The 14,054-nt window shown below is 35.8% G+C and overlaps 1 protein-coding gene across 1 annotated transcript in view; it reads right to left on the bottom strand.

Annotated features, from left to right (window-relative positions):
- LOC119772739 (copine-8-like) overlaps positions 1-10,839 on the bottom strand; it is a gene marked incomplete at its 3' end in the record, with an annotated part of 159,445 nt that extends 148,606 nt beyond the window's left edge. Inside the window, exon 1 of the mRNA XM_038269334.1 lies at positions 10,512-10,839. Coding sequence (XP_038125262.1) covers positions 10,512-10,594 — 83 coding nt within the window. The remainder of the gene's footprint in view (positions 1-10,511) is intronic.
- Positions 10,840-14,054: the final 3,215 nt, after the last annotated feature.

The raw sequence follows: 14,054 nt of genomic DNA, 5'->3' as shown, positions 1-14,054 counted from the left end.
CTTTATGAAATCTACTTCAAACTGCCGACATAAAGACATCTGCTCTGGTCTGACCTACTTTACATGACAGGTGGAGAAAAAAGGAAAAACAGAAATAGAAGAAAAAATAGTTAAAGTTATAGAAATTAACCAACTTTTTATTAATGTTGAAGCTTTATTATTTAACATGACTCAATGTGAAATCATGAATCTTGGTGTAAAGAGTGAATACCCTTATTCAAATATTAATTAGTAAAATAATCATGTCTTAAAATTATTCAAATCTAAGTAATAGAAAGCACAGCAGATTTCACACTGAGATTAGCTCCTGCACGCAGATGAACTTAATAGTAATAACTGAATAATAAAGCGCACCCTTCTTGGTTTAAAAAAAAAATAAGATTTAAGAGGGAAAGTGGCAGCCAGAGCCACTCATCAAATGAGCCTCATTAACTTATCATAAGCAAGTCTGATATAAAATGACAAAGTAGGCAGAGATAAGCAAAAGCCTTAAAAAAAAAAAAAAAAAAAAAAAAAGTTTTAAGGTTTATGTCCATAAATCTATGGTGGTATTTATTTCAAGTGTGCCCTTCTGCAGTGAGAAAGTTGGTTCACAGGTGGAAAAATAAATAAATACATTTCCAAGAACAACAGCATAATCATACCAAGGACAAAAAATTAACTCAGGGGTTTCTGACCCTCTACAGGCCTTAATAGGCAATATTAAAGGTGAAAGTACAACTGGATGTAGAGCGAGTGTGATTGGTTTGCAGTGCTTTCCAGTGAGAAAGCCTCTCTTCTTTAAATGTGTACATGTGAGCAATACCTTAGCTTACAGATGAGTGGAACAGTTTCCACCTAATACTGAGTTAAACGTTTCTGTTTCCTACTGTAGTTTCAATCAAGCCAAGTGAAATTAGCTCTTACTACGGATTCACCGATCTGCTACAATTTTGACTGATTAGCTGGATCAGATAATGGATTAAGGCAGAATGAAGATACAGTCTTTTTTATTGATATCATACAAGGCGATACAGTCACAGTGATCTAGTCACTTCAGTTCTATGTTTGCTATGCCGAATGCATCATTGCAAAGAGCATGCCCTGCTGTTATTTTTGGATACCTGCCGATGGCTCATTGTATCCGACTGGATAGAAAACTGGATAGGAACATCTCTAGGTTCTACAACAGGACAATGATGCTAAACCAAACAGCCAATGGCTGAAAAAAAGAATGACGTTGATGCAAAACTATTTCAAAGACAGAAGTCAGACGTGAATCCAGATAGGAGATATGTAAAGATTTATTGGTTCATAGGGGGTAAGAAAAAAATGATTCTGGGAAGTATCATGATATTTCAGCTATATTATCATAAAAAAAACAATATATCATCTTTTTAAATGTATTGGTATAAACTGTATCATGATTAGGGCGGGGAGATATGAAGAAACTCTAATATCACGATATATTGGGGCTATAATAACGATATATATCACGATATGTTTAAATTACCTTAAAAAAAATAGAGTGTAAAAAACTGCAATGATATAATTATATTCAAATGTTTGGATTCAAACTTAAAACATATTATTTTAACCAGCTCAAACCTTTCACAAATGATACTGCTACATTATGTATTTCGGTGCTAGTATTACACATTTAACAAGATCCCAGCGACCAAACAGGAAAGGAAACAAAGAAAAAACCCACAATACTGAAAAAAATGTAAAATAAAAAAGGGCTATTTTGTGCATATTAAAAAAAGCATGAATGGAAAAAAAAATTAATCACAAATTACAAAAACAAAAGTCAAAATACTGCCCCAAAATTAGAGCATTATCAGAGCATCTCCAAACTACTTGCATTGATCTTTACGTGCTGGGAATGTTAAAGAAGCACAAATTGTTGTAAAACTGAAAAATAAGTTTAGAAAATGCCTGCAAACCTCTGAATGAGACCACATCACATCACAGGTATTAGAGCATCTAAAAAACATTTAAATAACGTAATAAATCTCGTATTTTCCTCCATCTCTTCTTTTTTCTCTCAGATGGGAACGCTTTTTTAAACAACGAGGCCAACGCTATTGGCTTCATACGGAAGAGGATTAGGGCCACTGAAAAAAAAAAAAAAAAGTTAACTGATTTAAAAAAAAAAATTTCAGTTTAGTATGGGAAAAAAGTCAGAATTCTGAGATTAAAGTCAGAATTCTGAGAATAAAGTCAGAATTCTGAGAAAAAAGTCAGAATTCTGAGAAAAAAGTCAGAATTCTGAGATTAAAGTCAGAATTCTGTCAAAAAAAGTCAGAATTCTGAGATTAAAGTCAGAATTCTGAGAAAAAAGTCAGAATTCTGAGATTAAAGTTAGAATATTGAGAAAAAAGTCAGAATTCTGAGAAAAAAGTCAGAATTCTGAGATTAAAGTCAGAATTCTGAGAAAAAAGTCAGAATTCTGAGATTAAAGTTAGAATTCTGAGAAAAAAGTCAGAATTCTGAGAAAATTTTTGTCCACACAGTGTAAATATGGCTACCATATGGCAGTCTTCTGTACAGTGATGAAGGTCATACATTAAAAAATTTTCATGAAATTTTTTTCTCTTAGACATTGGAGAGGTGCATTTAAATGTTATAGAGCTAAACATGTTAAATTGGTGACCTGTTATTATTATTGTCTTGTTGAGGCAATTATTTTGTCAGGGAAAACTAATCCTGAGTCAGTTAAAAGTCAGGAAATTCTGAAATTATGTAAGACTGTGGAAACCCTGTATAAAATAACTATGTGTAATGATTCTCTAGAAAAGTCACATTATATTAATAGTATTATCTTGTATAAACATACCGTGACTCTAAAATAAGTTATTCATTGGTGACATTGACTTCTGTCTTGTGATTTATCTTAAGTTTTTAACCTGTCAAGTTTTTTTTTAGATTTTTAACATTACAATTTATTTTTTCAAGCACACAACAGTTTAAAGCAAAGTTTAGTTTGAAAAGAATGTGCAGGAAGGATGAAAAGCATGTTAACACAGTAATGTAGGCTTGAGTTCATTATTTGACGCATGCATATACACACCAGGAACCTGTAAACTAAAAAACTACTGAATTACAAAAAACATTTCAAAAACAAACATGTTTCATTGATATATATACAAAAATAAATATTAGGAACTATATTTATCAAACATTATACTGGGCAAGTAAAAATTGTTTCTGGGCAAATGAAATGTGAAAGTCACTTGCCTAAAGGGCAAGTGGTAAAAATCCTTAACGTCAACCCCTGGATGGTAACTTAAACATGAGTATTTCGCTTCCTGACATGTTTCAGACTTTAGATTAGATTGAATTACTTTATTTCCCCTCTGTAATAAAGGACGCAGATTAACACTTAATTTACACAGCGTTCGCTCAGGCCAGCTGTGAACTGCCCAGCAAACATGCAGCAATTATTATTGTCATGACCCAAATTCAGAGGTCAGGAGACAGAGGTGAGTTTTGCGGATTAGATCATGTAGTCCAAGGCAACAGAGGCAAAAATTCTAAATCTAGTGACGTGATGAAATGAACCAAGGCTTTGAGGCATGTGTCGAGTAATGGAGGGGGCATTTCCCCGAAGGTCGAGGCGTGATTCATTTAGGGGAGGGGCCTAAATTGATGACGTCCGAAGCCTCGCTATCGTGATACCACGTGACCGCCTTCGGGAAGTGGTTCAGAAAGCGCAAGAACTTCGACAGGCATTTAAAACAGCCTCAGTATTCAGTCAAGATGTGCAAGTTTTTAGGAGAGTTGCTGTCAGTTGGAGAGAGTTTGGATAGATTCTAAGAATAAATTGGTTGGAAAAACAACCAATCTTGTTTGTTAAAACTATTTAAATAGATTAAACAATGTAATGATCAAAATCTGAGCAAGCCTCTGGACACAGTTGAACAACTACCAATGTTGGTGGCGTCAGCTGTAATTCATTGACTTTGACTCCTGAGATTGATGGAGTCAACCTTAAAGTTTTGAAAGTTGCGATTATACTTAGGTATTTTGGCTAATGTGACTAATTTGTATTGGTTTGTCTTAGTACAAAATACAGATTAGGTAAAAACACTGCCAAATTAGATAGGTTGGTTTAGCTAAAAGATTGGTTGAACACATAACTTCCAACCCAATTAAAACCAAAAACCAGGTACAAAGATTGATGTTTAAAAAGGAATTATAGGGGACCAACCAAGGACCAGCCAAGGGCCCATCAAGGAAAGTGGGGAAATTTTGAATGGCTACTACTGTAGTTACAGAAGTACATGGGTACTCTACCCAGTGCCAGGTACCATCAATGAATGAAAAGCAAGGAGTATCACTGAGTATTTCTGCAGAGTAGATGGTTTTATAATAGCTGATCATGCTGTGCTATTGGAGGTGATCCATATACTGTATCACCAACTGTAGTTAATGCATTAACATGTTAAAGATTTTGGAAACATTTAATCCTTCCTGAATTATTATTTTCAAATAATCTTACTGTTCTTATTATTTCTCGTCCCCCCATGGTGATGCAGTTTAAGTCTTCAACGGTAATAGAGGGGATTCAAGTACATCTTCAGGTTTCGACAGGAAAGGCAAGTCCGTCAACAAATTGTATAACCTAAAGTGCTCATCATGCTTATCTTTTTTTATATACTAGAATCTGGTTAATCCCTACTATTTTGTTGATTTGTGAGACTTTACAAAAACATACACACATATAGAGTGCCTAGGGAACTAATCAGGAACTAACGGGCAGTTAACCAGGACTTACTGGGAATTATCCAGCCTTATAATGCGACTAATGCTTAATTTATCAAAGAATAACTAATCAGGAAAACATGGGGGGGACTAAAAAAGGACCTAACGGGTAGGTAACCAGTACTGGGATTACTGGTTAATTACTGCAAAAACAGAAGAGAAATCCTCCCTGTTTGTTCTGAAATAACCATACATCCCTGATGTCACAGATTGTGAAAACATCTGTTACTTTTCAATAACTTACTTCATTGGTTCTCTCTGTTATATACCTGACTATCAAGAATGAATGAGAGAATGAATGAATTAATGAATGAATGAGTGAATGAGAGAATGAATGAGAGAATGAATGAATGAATGAATTAATGAGAGAATGAATGAAGGAATGAATGAATGAATGAATGAGAATCTATTTCAGCCATTTTTTTTGACAAACAACAATATACAACAATAAATGAATCAACAAAATACACAGAAAAGAGACACTAACTATATTCACCTCAACATAAACAGAAACCTCCACCAAATAAGCCTGTCGATATATACAGCCAGAGAAATTATATCGATTAAAGGAAATTGTCTGAAAAGGGGTATGAAGAAGTAAAACTTTTTCATACCCCTCTCCCTCTAATTCCACCTAAATTAACCTTAAGTCGAGTAATCTTCCTATTAAACTTGTTTTCTGTCACAAAAAAATGATTGTCTCCCTTTTATCTCCTCTTTCTTTCATAGTTTCTTCTTTTTCTTGTGTTTCCTTTGCTGTTCTACTATCCCTTTGCAACATCCATATAATCTGAAATACTCCCTGCATGAATTATAGCTATTTACATGCATTAATCAAGCGGAACACCATGGCGATATCCATACTGCTCCACTTGTGAAAGTAAAATCTTTTGAGTTCTCTTTTTGGCATCAAGACAATTATTCCTATTGCCACATTGCCAGACAAGAGACTGTTAAAAAAAAAAGTCACACACACACACACACACACACACACACACACACACACATATATATATATATATATATATATATATATATATATATATATATATATATATATATATATATATATATATATATATATATATATATATATATATATATATATATATATATATATATATATTTCAGAACCCTCAAACTCCCAGGCCTCTGGTAGAGGACCCGAGCTTGAGGATGACACATACCACCCCACGAGGGGTGAGAAAACAGTTTTTTTTTTTTTCAAATATAAATCTCCATACATAGATGTAAATGAATATATTCACTCCACTACACAAACACATCAGGCCAAAATCCACATGACAAGTTTATACATCGGCAGAGTACCGCGACCAAAACCCCCATTCATCAGTGCCACATCCCGCCTCGGACCCCACAGCAACATTCACCTCCCCTCCTCATCACAGTGCATCTTGAAAAACATCAGTTTGAGCCTTTTTTTAAACAGACTCATGCTTGGACATTGCTTGGTGAGTTTGTTCCAGACCTTCAGACCACTGACTGAAATATTCATTCTCTTCATGGTGGCTCGAACACCACAAGGTTCTGAAGTTAAGGTTTTCCCCAAAGTCTTAGCCCCCCACTCTATCAGAAAACAGCCTTTGAATATTTCCTGGTTGTTTATAAAGTAAAGTAAAACCTCCTATTGGCTCCTGATTAGTTACTCTGTGTTTCCAAGGGAGCTCAGCAGTTCCTTTAATAAGGCTGGGTGTTTCCCCGTAAGTACTGCTGAAATGCTCATCAGCTCCTGATTAGTTCCATAGTAGTTGAATCCAACCATGTTGGCGTAGTTATATTCTACCTATTCCTGGGCTCTGCTTAATCACACCTGAATCAAATAATTGGGTCTTTAGAAGCAAACCAGTCCAGGAGGACACAAGATTCACAGCCATGCTGAACTAGATCTTTATTTACCATCTCCAACCGCAGCGTTGTGTCAGAAGCATTCCTCTACAGGCTGTGAGACTGAGCGGCTATACGTTTCCTCATAAACAACTGACACAAACAATACATCACTTAGTGACTCAAAATGCCTTCGCCTCCATTAGAAAAAGCTTGGCTGCTCTTTGACCATTTTCCCTTCTATCCATCCTATTAACCATCAGGAGGACGTGGAAACCCTGGCTTATCCATTACGCGTGCATGAATAAAAAACAGCATTTGTTAGAAAACTGAGATGAGTCACAGCTCAGATGAGCATTTTCCTACTATGCTATCAAAAATAAAAAATCACCCAGATGGTGCCATCTCTGTTTTTCAGAAGTTATGTCCACACAGCCTCTGATCTTGAATCATTACGGATGTTGCAGGCTCGCTTCTTCTGTTGGACCATTTTTATTTGTTGTTGTTTTTAGAGATGGTGTCTCCAACAGTTATTTTCTGATTTGAAGTCTCTAGAAATAGGATTTACTGTACACTAAATTCTTCAGGGTCTTATTTTGTATTATTGAAAAAAAAAATAGAGAATGAAAGCATAAAACCTGGATCTGAGATACAGTGATCAAACCAAGAGTGGAAGGAATATCTCTTTCAGTCCCTGAGTTCAGCCAAATAAGTCAATAAAATGCAACAACAACAATACATGTTCTGTTTCTAGCCCCATATGAGCATATTATGGTTTTGAGGTTTATTTACAACTGTGGGCAATCTCAGAAAATCATAACTTGGTATTGATTTTATATTTGCCGACATGCCGTTTTGGATAAAATATTCACAGAAACACAACATATGCTTTTAATCCTATAGGGCTGCAGTCTACTGCATAGGAAAACATGCAGTTTCCTATATATATATATATATATATATATATATATATATATATATATATATATATATATATATATATATATATATATATATATATATATATATATATATATATATACATGGCCCATCTTTCCCATGATGTAGATTCCTCTTCCACTCTTATTAGTGAGTTCTGGCATCAGTCAATGCTTATATACACATCACCACTATGCAGAGTGTGAGTGGAAGAAAACTAAAACACAACAGCCAGGAAATTATCCATTAACCTCTAGCCGTAGCGATACTGTTTTCATCTTTTTATTATTATTATATTAAATATATATACTGGCCAGCTCTGTAAAGATCACATGCAAAATCTACAAACTGCTGTTTTCAGGGAGCTGTTTCTAGGAATATTTGATTTCAAGGAAAAAAGAAAGGAAAATGCTTATAGTTTGTTCTGGTCGAAATCCAAATCATAAAACAATGATTCATTGAGTTTAATGAAAAACAATAATTTTATCTGGTGTACTTGGAGAACAGTGAACCATAGTCCTTTTATTTTATAATACTAATTATGAATTAGTTTAATGAAAACATAAATAGAAAAACTATAAAACATAGCTATAATATGCTTATATTTTAGTGCAGCTACTGACAGATCCTTATCATCCATTTGATTTGGTTAAAAGTATTGAATCTAATATCTTAACTGTTGACAGACTGTAAACATCCCTACAGGCGGCTCCAAAGACTCGAGGTTTTATTTAGGAGAGGTGGGCAATAACTGGTCACATTTGCTTCAGTAAACTGTATTAAAAAAACAAACATCCTTTTTGAAGTAGTTGTGCTTTCCTGTACTTTTTCCTTCTACTTAACGACTATTCTTGTAAGAGTATCGCTACTCTTCACTGAGTGAACTGTCTGGTTACGCCCCCCAGCACGAGGAAGATGTAGCTCAAAGTTCTTTATCCTTTGCTGACTTATACACAAAGGATCGTTTTATAAATTCATTTTGAAAAAATAACTTATTTTGTTCATATTCGTTATTCTGCAATATTATCTATTTATATTTTTTACTTTGTTGCATAACTTTAAAATACCAGAATTGTAATTCCCTGTCTGCTGGCATAAATGTAAATATTAAATCAGATGTTAAAGAAGCAACAGTTACTCAGTAACTTGAGCAACATTAAGCAAAGTCCTTCTTTACTCTAACTATTCTACTTTTATGTGAGTAAAAGAATCTAAAGGTATTGCTATTATACATGAGTAAGACTTTTGGGACAACACATCATGTGGGGATTCCTGCCGTATATGGAGGGGGAAAATACGCTATGAAACAAAAATGTTACCATGAAATAAGCAGATGTAACATTTAATTATTTGTCTAACATGCATGATTCAAATATTAAATATACAAATTTATCATTTATAAATACAGAAATAATCTAATGCCCATTTTAATATGAAAACCTACATTTAAAATAAATCAAATGGAATAAAAAATATATATATGTTTAATCTACTTCCTTTACTCTGTACTACTGTAATAATTATGGTATGAAATAATGTTATTGTTGTATTTAGGGGTAGCTGGCTGATTTGTTGGGACAATAGCACACCGCATTCTGCTTCATTTTGCATAAATATTATTAAAATCTATCAGAAAAACAAGTGATTTATCAGATTAATCAGATATTGATGTAATTATCAATGATTTAGTATTTGAATCGGGACATAGAGTAATGGTAAACAGATCCTCAAACATGGAACTGGCTATAATGATAACCTGCTTACAGCAGAAATTAATTACAAACTAAAAATCTAAATAATATATAAAAAATAAAGATAAAATATATATGCAATACTTCAATTAAATATGAAATTGTTTTACCATTTGCAATTCATTTGAAATGTGTGACAGAATGCTTTCATTTAAAAAAGTTTATTTACTGATAGTTTAGATTAATCGATAGGTGAGTTATTGATTAATTTATAAATAAATAGGTGAGTCCCTACTTAATACCCCGATAAGGAAAGTTCAGCTCAGAATCAACATGCTAAGATTCAACAACATTTTCCTGACTGTCATCCGTCTTTGCCGATCTTTGCAGATTCTGACCCGGTTTCTGTCATTTATAACTTAAAATCTTGTGTGATATTTATTTATCTCAGGCATTTTGTGACCATCCAATATGTACTTCATATATGGCAACCAATCAAATACTCCATTCAAGCAGCCCTTTGATCTGGATGATGCTTTAGTCTCCGTATACTGCAGCTTTTAATCATTTGAAGCCATGAAATCTTCCAATACACCAAGATTAAAATATATACAACAGATTTAATAAATTGCAAAGCCTTGTGGGGAGATTGTGTTTTAATTTGCTCACTGCATGTAGTCCATGGATGGAACAGGCATCAGGATTCTCATTCCTAGCACTGTACTACATCTTTACATCAAAAATAGAAGTTTAAAAGAGCATCTAATCTAATTAGATGATGTGTTTTTGTGTGTGTGAGGAAACCTCTATTCAGATTTTTTCTAGTTTTCCTCTAAGTCGTAAATTAATGATTTTTTTCCACAAGCAGCTGATTAATGGAAAGCCAGCAGGCACTCTGGCAATTTCTAAAGAAAACTCTCAGTCACATGAAGCCTTTGGCAGCAGCTTTGTGTTTCTGACAGCCTGGTTGAGCCTCAAACACCTCCTTAAACCACACATTTCAGGCTGATGAAGGTTTCCATCATATCTCCTGAATCTTGACCCCTGCTTCAGCAGCACAGCTCCATCAAACTAGAAAATTTGCGCTCCTTTAGAGCTGCTGGTGGTTGGTGTGTTTGCAAACTGCCAGGATGCTCTCACAGCAGAGGCGCTTTCCATGCATCCGCAGCTTAAATACAGAGATGAGGATGAGGAGCGCGCAGGGAGTTCCTCTGCAGCCTTCAGCCTCCATCCATCCCCTCAGCTGAGCTTTCCAAACATCTCCTCTGAGCGCAGCAGCGCTGTACTCACCTGCAGGACACCGTCAGCTCAACTTTGGTGGCGGGTATCGCAGCGGTGAAGGGGTCTGCGTCCCCGATGCGCGCCATGTTCATGGAGAAGCCGCTCCGTCCGATCACAGATGTCCCTTCCTTTGGAGCCTCATCGGTGGCATGAGGGGAGACAGGACTGTTCTCTTTAATCACTTTTATATTTTTTTATTTGATTTATTCATTTATTGATATTTACAATAAGCCCGATTTGTCTTGTGGAAGCGCGGAAACAAACACCGAGGCTGTGCTGCTGCGCGTCTTTGTGCGCCTCCGAGCTCTGGAGGAGAGGATGGAGAGATGCAGAGGAGGGCGGGAGGATCCACGTGCTGACACACCAAGAAATGCACTGTACCCTGCTATCAGAGCCAGCCCGAGGCATAGGCTGTGTTTGCGGCTCCTTGGGGCCCCCTGCTGACTTCACGTGTATGGAGGACCAAGAGACTCACTAAAAAAACAAAAACAGCCAAATTTTACATTTAAATCATGCTATTATTAGAAATCTAATCTGAAAAGTGTTTTCTAAATGAGTATTTTAAATTGAATTATTAAAAAGGAATTGTAAATTGTATTTAAAATCAATTATTAAATCCTGCAATCATGGCTGTGGGAATTGGGGGTGCTGCAGCACCCCCTAGTGGCGAGAGGAGGGGTAAAATAAAAATTTTAAAATACTTTGCACAATCTATACATTTCTTATAAATATATTTTGGGAAATGATTTTGACTTTCTTTTATTTTTATTTTATTATTATTTGTATCCCACTCATGGCAGCAGACTAGTAAATTTAATGACAGGAATGAGGAGGAAATATGGCACAGAAATGCATTTCGGGCTCTTATGAGAGACTTTATCTACACGACCTCAGAGCGCAGCTCAACATGGGCACCGTGCCTATAGCTCAACGTAAGAGCACGGTGCTGCCGCTCACTTTCATATCCATTTGTGCAGTTTAATGTAATCATAGTATTTTAGAGTGCTACTTTGATCTTAGGTTCTTTGTGAAACAGAGAACTGTTCAATAACTCTTGAATAGTATAATAATATAATTATTTCCTTGTGGTTTGTGTAAAAGGATTTTTTAGCTAATAGAATCACGTGTGACATAAACATGAACACAGGTTCATGCCAGCTGACCGAATCAATTTTGTTTTAGTGTTTTTGTGAAGTTTAATTAATAGAGCATATATTTATCTGAAGACTGATGATGTGTGTGTTACAGACCCTGTTTGCGTGCACTGAAGTGTATATGACAATAGAGTAGTGAATCTCAGTCTATTTAATTTTATTATTTTTATTGTATTTTAAATAGGCCTATAGGTTCATAGGTCTTTTGTCCAAAAAAAACAAAGAAAAAAATGTGTCAGCCCTAGTGTTGCAGCGATACCAGTATTGGGCGGGTCCCCGATCCAGCACTAATATGGTGGTATCTGTATGGGCGAGTACCAACAAATAGGGCACCGATACCATTCTGAGAGCCAAAAGTTTATTCAACTATTGTCACCCATTCAAAGTAGGCAGTGGTGTCAAAAGTACACACATTTGTTACTTAAGTAGACGTATAGATACTGCAGTATAAAAACACTCTGGTAAAAGTTGAAGTATCAAGTTGACCTCTTTACTCAAGTAAAAGTGAAAAAGTATGTGCTCCAAAAACTACTTAAAGTATAAAAGTATAAAGTAACCTTTAAGAAAAACGCCAGATGCCACTATATGAATTGAAAGCTCAATTTTTCGACTATTTCAAAAATTCTTTGAGATAGGGCCAAGGATGAGGGAGGTCTTGTTGGTCTCCGACTCCATATCTAGATACGCTCTTGCCTGTGTCCGACCTTTCAGACATTTAGACATGTTTTTCTGAATCCGACATTGTAGCATGGCATAGACAATTCACGTTTGCAGTTTGAAGAACACCTGCTTGCTTCTGATGATTTCCTTTAGCTAACCAATGAGTGTTTGCATTACATGACTCATCCATGGCATGAAATATACATTTATAAACATTAAACCAGGGGTAACTAATAAAAAATCAGTGGGGTCTGAATAAAGAAAATCATCCAGTAAATGTCCGGAGACATTTTTAATGATCTGTTACTTTAAACAGAATTTAACACTGAAATAAAATGACGTATTTATGCATTCATGTTATGCATTGAATAAAAAAAAAAAGATTAAAAAAATAAAAATAGAAATTGCCAAATAGTGCATCCTGTTCTATCTGAGAGGAGTTTACACTTGTATGACTATATTCCTGTATATCCATCAGTAGTTAAAGGACAAGAGTCAGCAAATGCAAATTCTGCCCTGTAAAACAATGACAGCGCAATTGTCGCTGTACGATCTGAAGCCTCATTTGGAGCTTTTAAACAGGCTTTTCAAAAACTTTGATAATTTGTCGCTGTAATATTATATATTTTTTAGAATAAAAAGCCACCAGATGTGCATAATCAAAAAATAACAGAAATACAGTTATAGAGCATTCAGTATTATAAGAAAGCCCACACTGTTTCTGAATAAATACATTATTGTATGAGTTAAGTTCTGTTCCGTTTATGTCTCTTTCCTTGTAAGTATGAAATGTCCCATCCTCTTGAATGCACCATAGCTGTCTGACGCTCGCGAATGCATCACACTGGTCTGTGTAGATGCCCGTTTGATTTTCAGCTGAAGACAAAGCTTTGCAGTTTTAAAACCCACGTCGGCTAATCGCTGTTTATTGTTGTGTGTGAATAACATGAGACTACAACAAATAAATCAGCTTTACCTCGGACAAAATCTTTGGATTTAATGTTGTTCATACCATCGCAGTCCGCTAATCCCTGACCTGTGCTTTAAACCGAAGCCAAGAGTAACGAGTAACATTTGTTTTAAAAATGTAAGGAATAGAAAGTAAAAATACTTGTGTTAAAATGTAATGAGTAGAAGTCAAAAGTAGGAGGAAAAATAAGTAATGGAGTAAAGTACTGATCTTAAAAAGTGTACTTAAGTGTACTTGACACCTCTGAAAGTAGTAAAAAGTTCTACTGGATTCACTTTGTATCAGTCTTTTTCCTGCTTCACAAAGGAAGGCAGCAGCTTGACAAAGCCATGAACATCTCTGTCAGTTTATCTTCTGGTTTCCACCCACAGACTGATGGACAGACGGAGAGGGCCAACCAAGAGATCGAAACCTAGCTTCGCATTCTCTGTGAGTCTGACCCAACCAAATGGTCTCAAAACTTGCCATTGGTGGAGCAGGCTATCAACGCTCTCCCGTCCTGTACCACTGGTCTTTCCCCCTTCTATGTTGTTTATGGTTTTCAGCCACCGACGTTCTCGATTCAAGAAAGGGAGGCCAAAGTCCCCTCTGCCTACGCCGCTCCCGTCAGGTGTCAACGTATCTGGAGGAGGGCCAGGAGGTCCATGATCAGGATGTCTGGGGTTCAGTCCAGGTCTGCCAACCGCCATCGTCTACCCGCTCCCGATTACCAGGTGGGCCAGAAGGTCTGGTTGTCCTCTAAGGACCTTCCCCTGCGGGTAGAATGCC

Source organism: Cyprinodon tularosa, unplaced genomic scaffold (genome assembly GCF_016077235.1).
Source record: "Cyprinodon tularosa strain WSP-4 unplaced genomic scaffold, ASM1607723v1 ctg728, whole genome shotgun sequence".
Taxonomy (NCBI): Eukaryota; Metazoa; Chordata; class Actinopteri; order Cyprinodontiformes; family Cyprinodontidae; genus Cyprinodon; species Cyprinodon tularosa.
The sequence above is the reverse complement of the archived record's forward strand: the minus strand, read 5'-3'. Positions and strand labels throughout refer to the sequence as shown.